This window comes from Leptonychotes weddellii, chromosome 14, assembly GCF_054177405.1.
Source record: "Leptonychotes weddellii isolate Sample4059 chromosome 14, ASM5417740v2, whole genome shotgun sequence".
Classification (NCBI taxonomy): Eukaryota; Metazoa; Chordata; class Mammalia; order Carnivora; family Phocidae; genus Leptonychotes; species Leptonychotes weddellii.
The window spans coordinates 53,704,569-53,726,634 of NC_138382.1; the positions used below are offsets into that span (position 1 = coordinate 53,704,569).

At 44.0% G+C, this 22,066-nt stretch overlaps 1 protein-coding gene across 3 annotated transcripts in view; it reads right to left on the reverse strand.

Annotated features, from left to right (window-relative positions):
• PGAP4 (post-GPI attachment to proteins GalNAc transferase 4) overlaps positions 1-22,066 on the reverse strand; it is a 23,704-nt gene continuing 1,638 nt past the window's right edge. For 2 of the 3 annotated variants that reach the window (XM_031031388.2, XM_081803282.1), the window contains exon 2: positions 1-7,458. In XM_031031388.2, the coding sequence (XP_030887248.1) occupies positions 6,170-7,381 (1,212 nt within the window). In that variant the 5' untranslated portion in view covers positions 7,382-7,458 and the 3' untranslated portion in view covers positions 1-6,169. Of the gene's footprint in view, positions 7,459-15,652; positions 15,898-22,066 lie in introns of those variants that run through there. The other variant, XM_081803281.1, reaches the window with a different exon arrangement.

The following is a 22,066-nucleotide window of genomic DNA, read 5'->3' on the forward strand; positions in this document are numbered from 1 at the left end:
TAGTTTTTTTCTTGTTTTTTCTTTTTATTGTACCTATATGACAAGATGGATGTTAGCTGAACCTATCATGGTAATCATTTCATAATATATGTAAATCAAACCAGCATGCTGTATGCCTTAAACTTATACAGTGATATATGTCAATTATTTCTCAGTAAAACTGGGAAAACATTTTAAAATGAGAAAACAACTTGAGTCATCTGAATGAATATTGCTAATGTGATTTAGGCATTTTTTAAGATGGAGATAAAACACTATATTTAGATTTACATATGATTACTTTGCTTGATGTAATTCCTTGCAGAATAATACATGAACTATGATTATGAATGTGATAGACACCATTATTTTTTTTAATAACTTTTAAAATTTAGATGATTTTTCCTCTTCTTGTTCAAAAGGAGAGCACTCCACGTGTAGATTCCAGGGACCCTGCCTCCTTTATCATAAACTCCATTGCAGGAGGAGCTAGATGGAAGCCAACCTTCATTTGGTGAACCCTAGCTGGCTATGGATTCTGGATATATTAGGGCTGGCAAAGTATGGTTGAGAAGGACAAGAGGAATTGCTCAAACATGGTGCAAGAAAGAAATCTACACAGACTAGTTGACTTGTGTTTCTGAAGTATGGGCCTGTAGGGGTGCCTGGGTGGCTCAGTCGGTTAAGGGTCTGCCTTCAGCTCAGGTCATGATCCCAGGATCCTGGGATTGAGCCCCGCATCGGGATCCCTGCTCGGCGGGGAGCCTGCTTCTCCCTCTCCCACTCCCCCTGCTTGTGTTCCCTCTCTCGCTGTGTCTCTCTCTCTGTCAAATAAATAAATAAAATCTTAAAAAAAAAAAAATAAACAAAGCCATGCTAACAGAACATAAAATAACCCAAAAGCCATGTATCAGAAAAACGATCCTCTAAGAGTGGCCTGTTCCTCACGTCTCGTCTCTGGGAAGCTTTACGTCTCTATTCTTGGTTTGTGTTAAATCATATAATGTTTTGCCAAAGACCACTGCTACCACCCAGAGCCACTCACCCCTATAACCTGAGTTCACTGGTACAGTGTGGGGATTGTTCTGTCACTCTCTTTCCAGCCTCTTGGCCTAAAAGTCCTAGAAGAGGCCGTGGACCCACCATGCGTGCTGTTCATATCTAGATGATTCCCACAGGCAGCACCAGGAAGATTGCAGCCCAAAGGGAAAATCCCAGCCTTTGCCTGACAGTAACACACAGGACCCTCCCTGCCCCCACAACTCCCAATGCACACACTAGAAATAAAACCATAACAACCCAAAAAAGCAGCTGTGTGGTTGGTGTCAAAAGTTCCTTTTCGTGCTTGTCATTCCCTCTGCCTGGAATGCATGTAAAAAGCTTTTCAGTGGAGTCAGAATTGTACATCATAACCAACCCTCACTACCTGGACTCTACTCTGTCTCTCCTAAATTTTCCTCCCTAGTCCCTTTTCTCTTCTACTAGTATTTCTCTTTTCCATAGGCAGTTCCACTGTGGACCCCTCTACCCTTTCTACCCTTCTTTTTCTTTTCTTCCCTTCCTTCCTGCTTGCCTTTCTTTCCTTCCTTCCTTCCTCTTTCATTCATTCATTTCCTACTGTGTGTCAGGTATTGTTCCAGGGCATACAGCATAAATGAAAAAGAAGAGTCCAGATATTGGGAAGTTTATATCCTGTGGGGAGAGAAGGAGGGGGAAATATCCCAAGATAATAAGGGAATTTCAGTCATGACAAGAGCTTTGAAGAGAATCAAACTGGGTAAGTGATAGATGGGCCTGGGGGTCGGGAAGGGGGACGACTGCTTTAGAGAGGATGGGAAGTCTATTGGGAAGGATTAAAATTAAGTTGAGGCCTAGATTATAGGAAAGATTCAGCCAAAGGAAAAGTGTTCCAGATAGAGAGGATGGCCACGCAAAGGCCTTGCAGTAAGAATCAGTGCAGCAAGTCTAAGCAAGTGAACGCAAGCTGGCATGGTTAGAGCCTGGAGAACAAGGATGGGAGTGGTAATAAGACATAAGTCAGACAATTTGCAGGGGCAAGATTCCACCTGGCCTGGAAGGGAATGTAGGGGGGCTGAATTTTATTCTAAATGCAGTAGGAAGCCAGGTCCTAGCAAAGTAATGAACTATTTATCTAGAACACTGACTATTCATTATTTAGTTCCTATGCATTCTCCATAGGCTGGTCCTATAAAGATTTCATGACAGTGGGACACACAGGAAGAATTTATTACAGGGGCGCCTGGCTGGCTCAGTGGACCATACGACTCTTGATCTTGGGGTTGTGAGTTTGAGCCCCATGTTGGGTGTAGAGAGTACTTAAAAATAAAATCTTAAAAAAAAAAGAATTGATTACATACGGAGTTTGGGACACACAGAAACGTGACAAATGTGAGATCCTCTGCTTCACTCTACATCTTTGTCTTCCTCTTCCATCTCTCGGACATCTTAAAGCTACCCCATTCCTACATACGTACACCATCTGTTCTGTGTTTCTTTTGGATAAATTCATCATTTGGCTTTGGATTTTCATCTGCTTTTACCCCAGATTATTAGTAGAGCTGCCTCTTTTGAATCAGTTCATTCACTCACATTTCTGTGTAGGGCATTAGGGAAAAAAATCAAGAAAATCTGTTAAGTTCTAAGCCAAAAATACCCATTCTTAAGAGTGATGACTCATGACAATGCTACAACCCAAGTCCTGGAGAGAGCTGGAAGCCACAGTACATTTCCACTGCAGTTCTAATACATTAAGTACTTTTTAATTACATTATCAATCATCTTTGACATAGCCCCCAAAGGTTTTCCAAATAAAATCCAACCTAAAAACAAAAACAAACCCCGTGCCAGTTAATGAGCATTTCTCAGCAAATTCACTGTAGTTGGGATAAAAATATCCAGGTGGTTCATGTGACTTAAAATTAGCCAACTTCATATTGTGTACTACTGTAGCTCACAATGTTTCGTAGTGTATATAAAAATCCCACAGCAATCAACTCCAATTAGAATGCCTCTCTACCCAAATTTAAGTTACCAAATAAATAAGTTCTACCAAATAAGGAGTGTATCCAAGGTAAATTAGATTAATCCTATCATCATATTAATCCGATTTGTATTCTTCAGTTGCACAGTTGCATTGTCACCCTTTTTTCTTTAAACAACAATAAAAAGGAATGCACAATTCAAATGTTTCCACTTAAGAAATACAACAAAATCAGTTATGAATTTTTAAGCCAACAGCCCATAATTGTGAATGGCTACCTTGGGACTCCAAAATGGGGTGTGTGTGTGTGTGTGTGTGTGTGTGTGTGTGTGTTAGTTTTGATACTATTCACATTAGAAAAGTCCATCCACAGAAATGAGAGAGAGGGGCGCCTGGGTGGCTCAGTCGTTGAGTGTCTGCCTTCAGCTCAGGTCGTGGTCCCAGGGTCCTGGGATCGAGCCCCACGTCAGGCTCCCTGCTCAGTGGGAGGCCTGCTTCTCCCTCTCCCACTCCCCCTGCTTGTGTTCCCTCTCTCACTGTGTCTCCCTCTGTCAAATAAATAAATAAAATCTTAAAAAAAAAAAAAGGAATGAGAGAGAATGACAAAAGTCTTCTCAGGATGCCTCAGTGGAACAGGTGTTCTAATTTGAACTGATACGTCTATGCAAATATACCCAGTCACAACAGGGAGCTTCTTAGGCCTGACAATTATTTAAACCCTGAAGGGTGAGCAGGTTCTGTTAGAGACCTTCACCCTCCTGGTGACCTATGTCCTTTAGTTCTCCTCTAGCCCCCTTGCTTAGGATTAAACGAGACTTCAGCTTTGGTGTAAAGCTGCCAGCTGTCTTAACCAAGGACAGCACACAAAAACTGGACTCTAGGAATGAGGGACAAAAGGGACGGAGATCTAGAAGAGGGTGAGGATAAGACAGCAGAACTGAGCCTGCCTCTGCAGAAAATGTCCAAAGACAGTAGGCTCTAGTTAAGATCGACGGGGGAAGGCATCTTAGTGGATACATAGGAAATTAGACAAGGCAAAGATGGCTTTAGCCGTCCAGAATGAAGGAGTCAAGGGAGGAGATATCTGCATGCGGTAGACAACTGAATCCGAAAGAGCAGAAATATAAACCAGCAATGATTCCCTATCTTCTGCTTAGCTAGCTTAGATGTAACTTTCCTGTTGCTGGGCAAAAAACATTCCCGAGGAGATCCAATCGTTAATGCAACAGACTCTAATTTAGAGGTGCAGGCCAGGGGTGCTTCTGTTCGCGAACATGGGATGAGCCAGGGATGGGGAGGGGATGAATGAAGCAGTGGAATCTGAACATCCTGACAAGTCATCCAGAAGCTCCGCTCACTCCGGACATTCCTGAGCGACACATGACGTCTCACGAGAACAACACAACACACACGTAGACCTGTTGGTTCCCCAAGACCTACAGGACAATGAGTTTCTACCATGGGAGCTTACAGAGACATTGTTCCGCCCAGGTTACAATCAGGTTCTACAAAAGAGATGCTGACGGCATGGATATTTAGAAAATGAATGTGCTTAAGAGAAAAGTGCCGGAGCTGGAAGTCCGCTGCTGTCCAGCTGAGTGACCCCGGGGAAGCGGTTTCACCTCCCTTGGCCTCAGTTTGTCCATCTGCAAAGCATGGTGTGGAACTCCCAGGTCCTGTCTCAGTGCTCTCCAGGGGATCTCCAGATGGAAGCTCACTGGAAATTTCAAAAGCAAATGAAACGACCCGTCAACGCTTGAACTCCGATGTCGACATCCACCTTCACGAGGGGACTTACTGGCCTCTGGCTTGGTAAGTATCGTCAGGGGACATTTAAGTGTAACTTCGGAGGAGAGTAGTTTTCAGACGCAGGTCTTGGAATAAGCTCAAGACCAGTCTCAGATCATTTCCGGTTCGAACGAACCATTATTTTTGTCTTGGCTGGAGGCAGCGCCAGGTGAAAGCTGAGCTACATCTCCTTCAACACAACAACAAGCCAGCCTTTATTCTAGGAGTTTGGTCCAGAATGGCTACCCGCCCCCAGGTGGGAGCCCTAGGGCCCTACTACACACTTCAAGCAGTATCTCTAATATCTTTATCCAAAATACACTTGAGTGTTATATGCACTTGCTGGGTGTTTTGCATACGTTCTGTCACTTGATCCTCAAGGCAACTTTCAAAGGTAGGTATGGCCATCCCCATTTTACACGTGAAAAAACAGAGACTCAGAGTGGTCATGACTTGCCCAAGTGCACATCACTAGGACATGGCAGAGATCTGAAATAAAAACTCAGGCCCTTCCGACTTCACAGTCTACGCTTTTGCTTCTCTAACATCATGATACCCAGAAGGAAAAAAAAAATGAGGTTGAACGGTTAGCCAGCAAAGTTAGGGAAAAGGATATGCTATTAGTAAAGAGCTCACCCAGTTTACATCATTCTTCAATGTCCAATTTTCAAAGAATCAGAATATGATAGAAACGTTCAATACGAAATCACTACTGAACATAAGCAGTCTGACCTTGATGATCCAGAAGGCGCTTCCAGATCTTGCTGTGCCTTAAAGTTCTCACAACAATACTGACCATCAGTACGCTACAGATGCATGGGAAAGAAACACCACGTAACAGAAGCAAGATCACCTGCCGCCAAGTCGTCAGGCACTGCCAACGGCTTTTACTACACCAGGTCAAAGAAACAAATGGAACCTGCCAATATGGTCCTGCCTCTTTGGACATATGTTCTAGACATACATCCATTCTCATGCCCAGTGAGAAAGAAATCCCTTCGAAAGGATCTCGCCTTTCACCAAATCCTACCCTTAAAATCCTAAAACGGTCATTATCTTTGTGCACAATATCTCTGGCAGTCACAAGCTCGATCACAAAGCAGAGCTGACGCGACTGCAGAATACAACTGGTATTTAAATGGCCCCTGGGCGGGCGGGTCAGACTCCATGAGGCAGTGTGGCTGTGTGGAGGGAGAGGGGTCCCGCCTCGGGGCGAACATCCACTCCTGCCAGAGTTACGAAAGCCAAGGTTCTTGACGTGTACGTTCTCAGCTGTCTCAGTGCCTAGATCCCTAACAGCATGAAACAATGAAATAACTGCAAGCAACCATGTCGAAATAAAGAGCTCGGTATCGCAATCACCGAGAAGCGGCCAAGTTCAGAAAGGCATTTCTTGGCACTCTAGAGCAGACTGGGATGAAAGTTGTACCGGAGGCTGGAGAAGAGCCCGATGTGCTTCACGAGGTTGGGCTCCACCACGTAGGCCCGCTCCCCCTTGGCCCTCAACAGTGAGTAGAGTGCCATGTCCTTGCCGAAGCCCTTGTGGCAGTACACCTGAGACAGGTAGGTGAGGGTCCGGCGGGCCGCAGGGGCAGGGAAGAGCATGGCGGGGGTGCAACACTGAGAGGCAGGGACCACGCTGTACAGGGAAGGACTCAGCCGCCGCAGTTCCAGGAAATAGTGCCGGCCCACCAGTTCCACCAGGCCCATGCTATACAGGGAGAAGAAGAGCATGACGGGCCAGCTGAACCCTGGACGGCTGGCAAACCGCACGTATAGCCAGGTTAGCAAGGGCCCCAGCAACATGCCCACGCCGACCCACTCCAGGATCCGCATGGGCTCTGGGTTGATGTAGTGCTGGAGCCTCTCGGGATGATAGAGCTTCAGATAAAGGGCATCTCTGAGGTGCGGCTCGGAGAAGCGAGCCCGCAGAAGGTGCTCCAAGACCGGGAAGATCTGCTCTTCCGGGACGGCGTCGTCTTCCACCATCAGGACATAGTCTGGGTTGTAGGTCTGCAGGGAGGACTCCAGGCAATAGACATAGTCCTGCTTCTCTTTCTCAAACGAGTTGGTCGAAGGGTCATCCCCATAATCATCCTCAGTGCCCTCATAGCGGTTGGCCACCGGGACATACTTCGACAGCAGCTTGGCATCGAAGTGGCTCACGCTACGTTCCACATTGCATAGGAAGAGCTGGTGCCCCTCGCACTGGGGGCCGCATTGTTGCAGAAGCCGGTGAAACTGGGACACCACCTGCAAGACGTAGTGGAAGCCAGGCTGCCTGTCGACAGTGATGATGGTGATGACCAGCCAGGGGCGGGGGGTGGCCTGCCAGACGATGGGCACCGAGCCATTGGCAGACGGCAGCTCCTCAAAGTAGTGGAGGGCAGCTTCGCCCTCTTTCAAACTTTGCTGCAGGAACTCTTGACTCATTTGGTTCAGGTGCCAATGGCGCAGATAGAAGTAAGAGTGCAGGAGGCGGTGACAGGCTAGGGGGGCCAGCAAGCCGAACGTCACCACCGTTAGGATCAAGAGCTGGACGGCGGTGCTGCCCCAGGAGAGCCGCCTCAGCCTCCGGAGGAGCATGGCAGCGGGAGGGGCTGATGTGCTCATGAGGTCAACTTCTGGTCAGGTCTGGTCCCGAGAACAAACCATCCCGGAATGCGGGCCCGAATCTGCACAAGTCAAACCTAGAGAGAGACAAGTACAGAATGGTAAGAGGCCCTAAAGAGCAAAGAAACAAAAAAACAATCCAGACACAGAATGCAGCACATATCAACCCAGAAATTCTAAGTTGTAGCTACTAGAGACTTCCAAGTATTTTCTCCAGTACACTATTTTCGGTTGTGTGGGTTAATGATCTCCGGGATTTTCATTATTTCTATGAGTGAGGAAATCTTGGTGTATCCAAGCAAGTCGCCACACCCTCAGATGGTTAGTTGGGTTTACAATGTGCCAGAAAGTCACCAGGTTGGCTAGTAAGATCCTTATTTCAATGCAGCAGCTACATAGACCTGTGTTCTTAAAACAGATGAAAAAGCAGGACTTGACACAAAGCAAATACACATTTAAAGTAAATTCCAAAGCAAGTGTGTATTGACTGACTACGCATAGCAGTTTCCGAAAACTGTCTTTTCTGCACATCCCAAACAAGAAAAGGACTCTTTAGGATTCTCTGAGATGTCTTTGTCAAGATCTTCCATTCTTATTTCTCTAATCTCATGAAACTATACTTAAAACTGCATCTTAGTTTAATTCTGATTGTTCTCCCATTTTATTTTTTATAGCACTACCATAGGAATCAGTATCTCCCATATGCAAGTGAACTCCAGAGCCCCAGACGTGGGAGGGGAGGAAATATCTGAAGAAAGGTCCATGAGCAGCTTTGCAATGAAGGAGGGAGGGATACACAGAAATGAAGATAGAAGAGACAGTTACCCCCAGCCTGGTCCAGAAAGGATGTTGCATGACGTGACGGCTCAGAGTGCAGGCTGGAGGTCAGGCACACATGTGACTCCCAACTCGGCCACCCAGTGGATGGAAAGTCCCATCATTTCTCCACAGCTTTGGGGCGCCTGGCTGGCTCAGTTGGAAAAGCCTGTGACTCTTGATCTCGGGGTCCTGACTTGGAGCCCCATGTTGGGTGCTCAGATTACTTAAATAAAATGAATACATTTTTATTTTATTTTTTTTAAAGATTTTATTTATTTATTTGAGACAGAGAGAATGAGAGACAGAGAGCATGAGAGGGAGGAGGGTCAGAGGGAGAAGCAGACTCCCCGCCGAGCAGGGAGCCCGATGCGGGACTCGATCCCGGGACTCCGGGATCATGACCTGAGCCGAAGGCAGTCGCTTAACCAACTGAGCCACCCAGGCGCCCCTTAAATAAAACTTTTAAAAAATGTATCCATATGGGGGCACCTGAGTGGCTCAGTTGGTTTAGCGTCTGACTCTTGGTTTCAGCTCAGGTCGTGGTCCCGGGGTTGTAGGATCGAACCCACTGTTGGGCTCCGTGCTCAACACGATGTCTGCCCGAGATTCAATCTCCCTCTCCCTTTGCCCCTCCCCCCACTCATGCCTGTGCTCTGTCTGTCTCTCCCTCTCAAATAAAATAAACAAATAAAATCTTTTAAAAAAATGTATCCATACAGGGGCGCCTGGGTGGCTCAGTCCGTTAAGCGTCTGCCTTAGGCTCTGCCTTAGGCTCGGGTCGTGATCCCCGCGTCGGGCTCTCTGCTCAGCGGGGAGTCTGCTTCTCCCTCTCCCTCTGCCGCTCCCCCTGCTTGTGCTCTCTCTCTGTCTCAAATAAATAAATAAAATCTTTAAAAATAAAAAAATAAAAATGTATTCATACATACAAACTCAAGTAATACCTTGGGAGTAAGGAGGCCTAATGATCGGAGGGAAAATAGACTCATACTGAGAAACAGAATTAAAAGGACAAAACCAGTATAGCACTAGCAATGTCAATGCAAAACTAAGCGGTGTCTAAAGAACAGAAGGTAGACCTAAACCTCTTATGTCAGAAGCATAATACAGTGCGTACACATTTGGAGGAAACCGCCTCGCTTGTGAGTTACCTTGAAGGAAGGGCTGCCCAGGCACCATATGAGGTTGTGGTGCTGCGTTCAGGGCCGTCACTTCCGCGTCCTCCCTTTCTCGGGCACACAGAAAGACCATATTCCCTAGCTCATCTTCTTCCAGGTGGGTAGGATTTGCCAGGAAAATATAAGCAAAGTGTCAGGTGTGGCTCCTGGGCCAAGGTGGTTGAGAGCATTTGTGCTTTCCTGACTTTCTCATTCTCCATTCGCCAACTGAGTGGCTCTGGAGGAGGGTGGAGCCAGCAGATGGCAGGAGCCTGAGGTCTTCAATGATGCAGAGAAGAGAGGTCCCTCCCACTGCTCACCTCCCAGGAGCCTTCCAATCTAGAGTGGGCTGTGTGGGGAGTAATACATAATCCACTGTGTCTAGTCACTAATGATTTTTGGACTTGTTTATTACAGCAGTAACCTGTCCAGCCCCCTAGAACCGTGTACAATACCACACCTCTCTCTATAAGATAATGACATAATAATTCAATGAAGGCTCATTTCAGCATCAGAAGCACATTATACTGTGGGACCCAGAGGTGAGACAGACTACCCCAGTACTAGTAAGAGATCTGGGTAGTAGTACCTGAAGAGGGAAATAGCAGGGAGAGGTTTGAATAGCAGGCAATCCCAGGCCTGCTGGTTTGTGAACGTTCAGAGTACGATAGACGGGATGCTTCTCCCTGTGAGCTATTCAGGCCAATGGAGTTAATTTAAATCACGTGGATGCACATCACTCCTAGTGGAAGCCAAGGACTGAAACTGCATTGAGCTTACACTCCTGGTAAGGAATGGGGTCATTCAGGTGTCTTTCTGCTCACCTTGTTCTCCTTGCGCTTGCTATTACCCAAGAGAGCCGTACCCACTTAGAAGGAGGACCAAAATACAGTCACCAAGATAAGGCCTGCAGCTTGGAGAATGCCAGGCCCATGGACAGCGCAGACATGATAATGTGACAATATGACAATGCAGAGCTCTGTTTGGTGCAAAATCCCCATCCACACTCCTTCGACACATTTGTGGTGACAGTTTCTGGTAAAGCAAGAATGTGACGCTCTTTAGTCCAGATCAGTCCCAGGGGTGGGCTGTTTAAGGATTGTGTGTATGTGTGTATGTGTGTGTGTGTGCGTGTGCACACACACACAGTTATCATTTAAACACATAAATCTGCTCATACCACTCTCCTGCTTAAAGCCCTTCTTTAGCTTCCCATTGCTCTGGTAATAAAATCCACATTTCTTATTATGGTCCACGAGACCCTTTATGATCTGGACTGTGCGCTAGTTACTCAAAATTAGAGGTTGGCAATATTTTTCTGTAAAGGGCCAGATAGTAAATATTTTAGATTTTGCGGGCCACATACTGTCTCTGTTGCATATTCTTCCTAGACTTTTTCTTTTGTAAAACTCTTTAAAAATATAAAAACTATTTTTAGTGCTCCAGCCACATAAAAACAAGCTGCAAGCCAAATTTGGCCAGCAGCCCATAGTTCACCAGTCCCTGTTCTAGACTAGCACTCTCCAGTAGAAATATATGCAAGAGCCACTTAGGTATTTAAAATTTTCCAGCAGCCACAGTAAAAAAGTAAAAAGAAACAGATGAAATTAATTTTAATAATATATTTTATTTTATTTATTTATTTATTTTTATAATATATTTTAAATACAATACATCAGAACTGTTATTTCAACATGAAAGCAATATGAAAAATTATTAATGAGGTATTTTATGTTTTTTTTTTATACTAAGTCTTTGAAATCCAGTGTATATTTTACATTTGCAGCATATCTCAATGCAGACTGGTCACATTTCAAGTAATCAATAGCCACATGTCACCAATTAGTAGCTCTAGACACACTGATCTTTCAGAACACTGACTATGCTACACTCTTACCCCACTCCTGGCCTTTGCTCACACAACTCGCACAACCTGGAACAGTTTATTCCCCTACCCTCCCTGCTTCTTTATGTAGACAGCTTCTTCTCATCCTTTAATACACTCTCCCTGACCCATGCAAAGTAGGGCCTACCAAATTGGCACTCACATATTTTGCTAACGGGAGTATAAATCAGCACAGCCTCTGTAGAATTAATTTGGGAATATCTAGGAAAACCACTAATGACTCTGCAAATTCCATTTCTAACATTCCTTCCTAGCTAAATATTCTCAAGTGTGAGAAATGACTTGCAGCATTATTTGTAATAGCAAAATACTGCCAAGTGCTCACCAATTGAGAGTGAGTCAAATAAATTACGATACATCCAAAGAACGGAATACAAAGTACCCATTAAAAGCAAGCACACTTGGAAGAGACCAAGATGGCAACATGGCTCCTGAACTTCTCTCCTCCCATTGGACGCATTAAATGTACAGCTACATTATGAGAAATTCCCTGAGAGAAATCCAGAAACTAGCTGAGGAACCCCTACACCTAGGGAAAATGAGGTAATACCCACGTTGAAACAGGTAGGAAAGAAAGGCTGAGACACACTCCAACCATAACCCCACCCTCAATACAGTGCCCTATAACGGGGAGGGAACTTCCCATTCCCAGCTTCTCCCTGAGGAGTAAAGGGTTTGGGCCACATATCTAGCACCCCAAATTTTAAGACTCCCACCTGAAAACATCTAGCTCTGAATGCCAGTGGGGCTTGCATCCATGAGACCAACAGGACCATAGCAAACAAAGAAACAGTTCTTTGTGGGAACGTGAGCACTTGCCAGTTCTATCCCCTCCAGGGCTCAGCATGCAGGGAGCAGGCAGAAATGACCATCCCCTAATTTTTCCCTGGAAGGGTTTTGAGTGCATACTTTACAAGTTCCTGCCACAGGGTCCAGCTCCTAACTTAGCACATATCTAGGAGCTGGCGGAGATTCTCCCCAGAACCCAGGGGAACTGATAGGCACTTCTCCCACCTTCTCCCATGGGCTCACTCCAATGATAAAACCAGATCCCCAGCATCTCTCTGGAAGGAGCTCATACAAAGGCCTGGTGTCCCAGCTTTTGCAGCAACACCTGAGGGATGGGCCCCTGGATCACCTGGCTCTAACTGCCAATGGTATATGACTCAAAAAACCGAGAACCAATAGATGAATTTAATAAAGTTGCAGGATATGAGCTCAACATACAAAAACCAGTTGCATATCTATACACTAATAAGGAGAAATTAAGAAAACAATCCCATTTACAATAGCATCAAAAAGAATAAAATACTTAGGAATAAATTTAACCAAGGAGGTGAAATATCTGTACACTGAAAACTGTAAGACATTGTTGAAAGAACTGAAAATGACACAAATAAATGGAAAGATATTCTGTGGTCATGGATTAGAAGAATTAATATTGTTAAAATGTCCATATTACCCAAAATGATCTACAGATGATCTACAAAGGATCTACAGATTCAATGCAATCTCTATTAAAATTCAAGGAAAAACAATCCTAAAATTAGTATGTAACTACAAAAGACCTTGGAGAGCCAGGGCAATTTAGAAAACATAGGAGGTAAGCGTCTTGACATTGGTCTTGGCAGTGATTTTTTTTTTTTTTTTATTTTACACCAAAAGCACAGGCAACAAAAGCAAACATAACTAAGTGCGCCTACATCAAGCTAAAGGGCTTCCACACAGCAAAGGGAAACCATCAATAAAATAAAAAGGCAACCTATAAAATGGAAGAAAATATTTGTAAACCACATATTAGACAAGGAGTTCATATCCAAAAATATATAAAGAATTCATACAACTCAATAGCAATAATAATAACAATAACCAACTTATTTAAAAGCAGGCAAAGAAGGATCTGAATAGACATTTTTCCAAAGACATATAAACAGCCAACAGGCACTTGAAAAGGTGCTGAACATCACTAATCATCATGGAAACACAGATCAAAACCACAATAAAATATCACCTCACACCTATTAAGATGTCTGTTATCAACAAGGCAAGAGATAAGAAATGCTAGCACAGATGTGGAAAAAGGAAACACTTGTTTACTATTGGCTGAAACATAAACTGGTACAGCCACTCTGGAGATATGGAGGGAAAACAGTATGGAGCTTCCTCAAGAAATTAAAAGTACAACTACCAAATGATCCAGCAATCCCTCATCTGGGTATATGTCCAAAGGAAAAAAAAAAAATCACTATCTCAAAGAGGTATCTGGCATTGCAGCATTATTCACAATAGCCAAGATACAGAAACAGCCCAAATGTCCACTAATGGATGGATGAATGGATGAAGAATATGTGGTGTATCTGTGCAATGGAATATTAATCAGCCTTAGAAAAAAAGAAGGAAATCCTGCCATTTGTGACAGCATGGATGAATCCAGAAAGCATTATGCTAAGTGAAATAAGACAGAGAGAGAGAAATACTGCATAGTATCATCTGTACGTGGAATCTAAAAAAAAGTCAAACTCACAGAAGCAGAATAGACCGTTGGTTACCAGGTGCTAAGGGGAGGGCTGTGGGAGTAGGGAGAGGTTGGTCAAAGAGTATAAACTTTTAGTTATAGGATGAATAAGGTCTGAGGATCTAATGCATAACTTGGTGACTACAGCTGACAATACTGTGCTTGCTAAGATACAATATTGAAATTTGCTAAGACAGTAGAACTTAAGTGTTCTCAACAACAACAAAAAAGGTTCAAAAAAGCAAATTCTGGGGATGCCTGGGTGGCTCAGTCGGTTAAGCGTCTGCCTTCGGCTCAGGTCGTGATCCCAGGGTCCTGGGATCGAGCCCCGCATCAGGCTCCCTGCTTGGCCAGGAGCCTGCTTCTCCCTCTCCCACTCCCCCTGCTTGTGTTCCCTCTCTAGCTGTCTCTCTCAATCTCTGTCAAATAAATAAAATAAAATCTTAAAAAAAAAAAAGCAAACTCTTCATATACAGATATGGAAAAATTTTAAGATGCATTTTCAGTGAAAGAAGACCTAGAAAAGTCTGTCTAGCATGCTACTATTTGTGTAGCAAAAGGGGGAAAATATACTCAAAGGGCACACTCTTAAATCCAGGTATGACTGGAGGGACCCTAAAAGCACCCAGCCTTCCCAGGCCCATGGCTTCCTGCTCTATTTTCTAGGATCTTGCTAAGGGGCCTGGTGTGCGTGCAGGGCTGGCTTCAGATTTTCTGCACAAAAGAGGCTCGTAACAAGTTCCAGGTGGGTACAAGGGGAGAAGATTTTCTTGAAGTTGTTCATCAAGCAAGCATGATGATCTTCCTTCACTTTCATTGTGTGGGGCAGGAGAAGTTAAGATGTCAGTTCTCTCCAAGCCCCCCTGTGTTGCTGCCCTCAGGCCATATTATCCTGCCCCTTGACACCCCAGGCTCCTGATTCTCTCTCCCCTCTGGCAGGTGGGTCAGGAACTGGAGCACCTGGTACTGACATCAAGAGGACCTTTAATCCCAGGCAATTTCCCCACTGGGGGCAATAAAATCATTAACATCTCAGGAATAGCTTGCTTTAAAAATACAGTGCCAGAGTGCTGTTCTCCTGATGAAGGTTCAATGGAAAGCAAAAGCAGCAGGCCACTTTCTAAGCCTGTGGGAAAAAAGAAAGGTTCTAGCAATCTGCTCAGAGTCTGGGACATTTCTAAAATGCTCACAAGGCATCTGGCCCCCATATCACTATACACAGTATGAGTCAGGACAGACTAGAGTAATGACCCCTAAATCTCAGGGGTTTATAAGAAAAGAGGTTTAATTCTTGCTCATGTTACTTGTCCATTATGGATCAGTGAAGACTCTGCTCCCTGTCATTCACACTCCAGGACCAAGGTAGATGGAACTGCCTCTTTTCTAGAAATTGCTGGTTTTGTGGCAGAGGAGAAAGAGACACAGCTCAAAGTCACAGCCCAAAAATGACACACGTCACGTCCACCTACCTTTCATTGACCTGTGCAAGTTACATAACAACCCTTGAGTTCAAGAGAACAGAGTTTTGTAATCTTCCTGCAAGAAGGGGTACTGAAAGACACACGGCCAAGCCTGAAGCTAATGGTTAGGGAAATATATGTCTCTCCAGGGAGAGGCAGAAAATATCTTGGACAATAATGCAATCTAGCACACCCATTTTGGGCCATGGGAGGTGGGATCAGATCCTTCAATGATCAGATGACTGGTCTGCCTAAAATTCAGCCACATGGAGTTCGGTAGATATGCAAGACTATGTTCTGGTTTGCTTTTTAAAACATCTTCTTAAAGGATTTAACCAATTGCTGCACTGTGGGGTGTGGCGTTCCAGGCCTCCTACAATTATTTCACTTTACTGATTTGGTTTTAAGATAACTTACCTGAAAACAGGGTTTTGCAGTGGTAGTTTGAGGGAAGGAGGTCTCTACTCCCAGCCCAATATGGGGGTGGGACAGAAGTAGGACCATGTGTGCATTACCACTCTGTCTTTTCCCAGAATTCCATAGTCACCCATGGCATCACCAGCTCAGGACCACACTCCACAATGTTGTGGGCTGACTGGCATTCGTGAGGCGGCCCGAAAACAACAACGCCAACGGCATCATGATTACTGAGTTCTTATCTATGCCTTCCTGGTACACTTTGAAACACAACCATTTTGTAAACTGGATTATGTCTGTTACTGTGTCTCGGATGGAGGGCTCAGAAAAGACAGTAGGAGACAAAGACACCAAGAAATGAACAGGAAATAGGGCTAGAATGAATAAATGGAGTGACAGTGATAGTTACACTTTCCTGCAGCTTCTAAAAATTAAGCTGGGGCCGCCTGGGTGGCTCAGTCGGTTAAGCGGCCGACTCTTGATTTCGGCTCGGGTCATGCATGATCTCAGGGTCATGGGATCGAGCCCCGCATCGGGCTCCGTGCTCAGCAGGGAATCTGCTGGAGAGTCTCTCTCTCTCTCTCCTTCTTCCCCTGCACTCTCTCTATCTCAAATAAATAAATCTTTTTAAAAAATAAAATAAAATAGGGGCGCCTGGGTGGCTCAGTTGGTTAAGCGACTGCCTTCGGCTCAGGTCATGATCCTGGAGTCCCGGGATCGAGTCCCGCATCGGGCTCCCTGCTCGGTGGGGAGCCTGCTTCTCCCTCTGACCCTCTCCCCTCTCATGTGCTCTCTGTCTCTCTCATTCTCTCTGTCTCAAATAAATAAATAAAATCTTTAAAAAAAAAATAAAATAAATAAAAATTAAGCTGAAGGGGTCACAGGGGCATGTGAGGGAGTACCCCAGGCTGAGTGTCAGGAGATCAGCAATCAAGAAGACTGCTTCCCACTGCTGCCCTCCTACGTGAATGGCACCACCACTCTCCCAGGAACCTTGGGTCCAAAAGACCAGTACGTTCTGACTTCTCAGCCCTATCCAGTCACTTCCCAAGTCCCAGCAATGCCACCCATATGGCCTCTTTGGCGCCTCTCTTCTCTCCTCTCCCCGCCACAGCCATGCCCTTCTGCACTGCCTCCCTTGTTACTCCTTGTTACTCCTCATCACCTCCAGGCCAGCTGATAGCAACAGGCTCCTAACTAGGCCTCCGACTTCCAGAAGGAGCAACGGATTGGAAGCCACAAGATCTTGGTCCGTGTCTGGTCCCAGCACTCACTCATTAGGTCCATTTGTAAAGAAATCATTCATCTGAGACTATTCTGCCTCTGCCAAATAGGAAAATGAAAAATACTTCGTTTATGGAGGCACTGTGGGGATGAAATGAGACAGTGGCTATGAAAGCCCTTTTTCAAACAGGAGACACTGCAAATGATGGTAACGTTTTACATTATCAGCATCCCTCTGATGCTCTGAACCACAGGTCTGAACACGACGCTCTTTTCTGTGTAACTGTTCATGATTCCCCAATGACTACAGAATGAAGTCCAAATTCTTCACCAAGATTCTTCACAATCCAGTTTCAACTATCTCTCCAGTCTTATTTCTTCTCCTCACACAGGCTACTCAACCATCAAGAATCAGCTCAAAAGGGACCTCTTAAAAGCCAACCCTCATCACCCCAAACAGAAATAAACTCTTGTTTCTCAAGTGCTTGGCCCCTTTACATAAATTTCCCTCCCGGAACATTCATTTATCACTTGCTACTTCAGACTGTATCTATGTATAGCTACCACTTATTAAGCTCCTACTACATACCCAAGTTCTGTAATAGACTCTTTTTTTTTTTTTTAAGATTTTATTTATTTAAGAGAGAGAGAGAGCATGTGAAGGGGGAGGGTCAGAGGGAGAAGCAGACTCCCTGCCGAGCAGGGAGCCTGATGCGGGACTCGATCCCGGGTCTCCAGGATCATGACCTGAGCCGAAGGCAGTCGCTTAACCAACTGAGCCACCCAGGCGCCCTCTGTAATAGACTCTTACATCTATTTCATTTAGCCAAAATAGCAACTCTTGAATAGCAATGGAACTAATCCCATTTAGAGGAAAAAAAATAAATGCTACCAAGTTGAGAGCAGGAAATTAAAACAGAGGAGAAATTCCAAAGCCCATATTTTGTCCACAATACCTGCTGCCCTCCATGGCTTTATTCATGACCCCTGACTTATGCCCCAATTGGACTTACAAATCTGTTGTTAGTGGATTTCAGTATGATTTATCTTTGATATCCCTTGCAGACTCATCACAGTACCCTATGCATAGGAGAGGCTCAATGTTTGTTAAGCAAATAAACGCTCACAGTCAAGTCATTTAACCTCCGTCGGTCTCAATTCCTTCAGCTATAAAATTGGGAGTATCAGGGGCGCCTGGGTGGCTCAGTCGTTAAGCGTCTGCCTTCGGCTCAGGTCATGGTCCCGGAGTCCTGGGATCGAGTCCCACATCGGGCTCCCGGCTCGGCGGGGAGCCTGCTTCTCCCTCTGACCCTCTCCCCTCTCATGCTGTTTCTCTCTCTCTCTCTCAAATAAATAAATAAATAAAATCTTTAAAAAAAAAAAAGAAGCCTATGAGAAATACTATTATTCAGCCCATTTTATACCTGAAAAACCTAAAGACAGAATTAAATTGTATCAAAGGTTAACAAAGCTTTTAAGTGTGTGGGAAAACTTGAACCTAGGCAGACAGGCTCCAGAACCCATGTTCCCAACCAATATGCAATACTGTCTCTGCAGAGATTGGAAACCCAAAAAAAATCAGCTGAAAAATCCTTAGAAATGGTAACAGAGTTTCAGAATGTAAATGTAAATATTAATATGTAAAAATTTTTTAAAATAATATATAGTATTACACACACACACACATACACACACACAAACTGCTTCACCTAATCAGACAATAACCAAATGAATTAATGGGATAAAAGATCCCCGTGAAAATGGGGTAAAAACCTAGGAATAAATTTTTTAAATATGCAGAATATACACACATACTATAAAATTCTACTGAAAGATATTTAAAAAGTCCTTAGTAAGTGGAGAAACATAAGATTTTCCCCACTGGAAAGCCTCACTAATGAAAGAGGATAAAGATCTCTTTCTCTAGAATTAATCTCTATCTTTAATATAACGTCAGTTCAATTTACTTCAGGAGGGAGTGGCCCAGTTCAACAAATGGGCACTTGATATAAATTGGTGCAACCTTTGAAAGGAAAGTTGAACCAATATCTATAAAAATTTTATATGTGCATCTCCCTTGACATAGAAATTCTTTCTAGGTATCTATCCTGCAGAAATGCCAACACTTGCTACCAAAGATGGACAAGGAATGTTCATGGCAGTTTTGTTTGTAATAAATAGTAAGAAAGAGAAAGATAAAGAGGGGGAAGGGAGGAGGGACGGGGAAGAGAGGGGAGAAAAGGAGAGGAAGAAGGAAGGAGGAAGGAACTGGAGGGAAAGAAAATACCCAGGAACAGGAAACACATTTTTAGATAATTATACAAAGGGATTATAAGGAGCCATTAAAGCTTTAAATATACTAACATTTAAAAAGTCTTATCTAGGTCTCTGCTATGGACTGAATGCGCTCCCCTCAAATTCGTGTATTGAAACGCTAATCTTCAACGTGATGGTATTTGGATAGGGGGTCTCTGGGAGGTAATTAGGTCTTGCTGGTGGAACTCTCATGTTGGGATTAGTGCCCTTATACGAAGAGGTGGGAGAGTGCTGGCTTGCTCACTCTGCTCTCTGCCAGTGAGAATACAGTGAGAATACAGTGAGAAGGTAGCATCCATACACCAGGAAGAGGGCCCTCAGCAGGACCCAGCTATGAGGGCAGCCTGATCTCAGACTTTCAGCCTCCAGAAAGAAATGTTTTGCTGTTTACACCACTCAATCTATGGTAATCTGTTACAATTTGAGCAGATTTTAAGTCTCTACGGGAAAAATAATGCCAACTATGTCAGTGCAATTGTAGAAAAATGTACATAGTATGGTCATTCTTTTTTTTTTATTATTCTTATGTTAATCCCCATACATTACATCATTAGTTCTAGATGAAGTGTTCCATGATTCATTGTTTGTGCGTAACACCCAGTGCTCCATGCTGAATGTGCCCTCCTCAATACCCACCACCAGGCTAACCCATCCTCCCACCCCTCTCCCCTCATGGTCATTCTATTTTTAATATGGAGTATAATTTAGGGAAAGAGAGATGAAGGTATGGAGGAATAGATGCTTCCTGTTTTGCTTTTGCTTTTTTTAAGATTTTATTTATTTATTTCAGAGAGAGAGAGAGAGAGAGAGCGCACGCACAAGCATGAGCAGGGAGAGGGGAAGGGCAGAGGGAGTAGCAGACTCCCCCGCTGAGCTGGGAGCCTACATGGGGCTGGATCCTAGGACCTTGAGATCATGACCTGAGCCGAAGGCAGACGCTTAACCGACTGAGCCACCCAGGCGTCCCCTTTCAACACTTTTGTAAAGAGTATATATTACTTTTATGATAATTATTAAACATTCATTCAACAAATACTGAGTCTTGTGCCGGGCATTGGGATGGTGAACATGACATCCAGGGCCCCTATACTCTGAGGACCCTTGTTATCAAAATCCAATAGAAATCCAGACAAGAGGGGCGCCTGGGTGGCTCAGTCGGTTAAGCGTCTGCCTTCGGCTCAGGTCATGATCCCAGGGTCCTGGGATCGAGCCCCACATCGGGCTCCCTGCTCAGCAGAGAGCCTGCTTCTCCCTCTCCCTCGGCCTGCCTCTCTGCCTACCTGTCCTCTCTCTCTCTCTCTGTCAAATAAATAAATAAAATAAAATAAAATAAAAAGAAATCCAGACAAGATTTTGTTTGTTTCCTTTGGTGGCGCAGGGAGGGAGAGGTTAGTTAACTTGACCAAAGCATTCAAAAGATTTTCTGGAATTAGTACTAATAAAAAATGCTAGGAAATGCTCGCTTTGCTGGCACATATACTAAAATTGGGAGGATGTATCAAAGATTAGCAGGACCCCTGTACAATAATAACATCAATTTTATGTAGCACTTCATAATTTTTTATTGTGATGGTAGTTACCTTTGATAAAATTCATCAAAATATACATTTAAATGGTGTATTTTATTGCATGTAAACCGTACTTCAATAAAATTGATTTTTCTAAGAGCCAGGAAAATGATAATATAGAGTAGTAAGAGCGAATCTGCCTAACCAGATCTTACGCCTACTATAAAACTTCAGTAATTAAAATAACATGGCTCCAGCACCAAAATATATTGATAAATAGAGGCGAAAATCCACACAGATACAAACATGTAATAATTTAATCTACCATAACTGAAGCAATTTAAATCGGGGTGAAAAGTGGACTTAATAGCTAACTCTTCAGGAAAAGTAAATTAGCTCTCCACTTTATAACTTAAGCTAGGATAAATTTCACATTAAAATTTTCAAACAAAAGCTTAAAGGTGCCTGAAGGAAATACAGAAGAATAGTTCTATATTTTAGGAAAAGCCTAAAGGTTTAGGAAAGCTCCTTCTCATCAAGGTCCGCAAGTAGAAACCACTAAAAAAAAAAACACGACTAAATGAAAAAGTTAAATTTCTATGCGGTCAGAGATGAAAAACTGACAAAACCGTCAAGCAGATTGGGAAAGACTATGCAACATAAATGACAGAATTACTTCTTTAATGCGTAATATATAAAGAATGCTTAAAAATCAGGAACAGAAAGACACTCCAATTGAAAAGGGGGCAAAGGAGGGGCTGGCTCAGACGGTGGAGTGTGCAACTGGTGATCTCGGGGTTGTGAGTTCGAGCCTCAGGTTGGGCATAGAAATTACTTTTAAAAGAGTGGGGGCGGGACAAAAGAATTAAGACGTTCACCCCTGTAAATGCAAAACGCAAGTACACAGAGGAAAAGGTATTAGCTCCCCCTGGGTAATCAGACGTGCAAATTAAAACAAGATGCTATTTTTGTCTACCTTATTGGTTTAGATGTTTGTATGCAGAGAAAACTTTAAGTCGATATCCAAAAAGTCTCAACAATCTAGATGAAGTTTTAAGTTATCTTTATTTTCTCCTCTACATTTTTGTTTCCTGAATGCTTTGTAATACGCTAATCCTTCAAAAAATTCTAATAATTTTAATAAGGCTAGGTGTTAGACACACGTAGTTTTCTCTTGTCACCTCCCAAAGTACCTGGTACAGTGCACTCTAGAAATGCACCCCTAAAAAAAGCTATCCCCCTTACCAGTTCAGTTCTCCAGTTCGCACACGCACACACACTTGCAGGTTTTGCTAATGGGCCGCATAGAGAGATCATCATTGGAGCCGCCCTGCGCTTCTCCCGGGGGCAGCCCGGGACCAGCAGG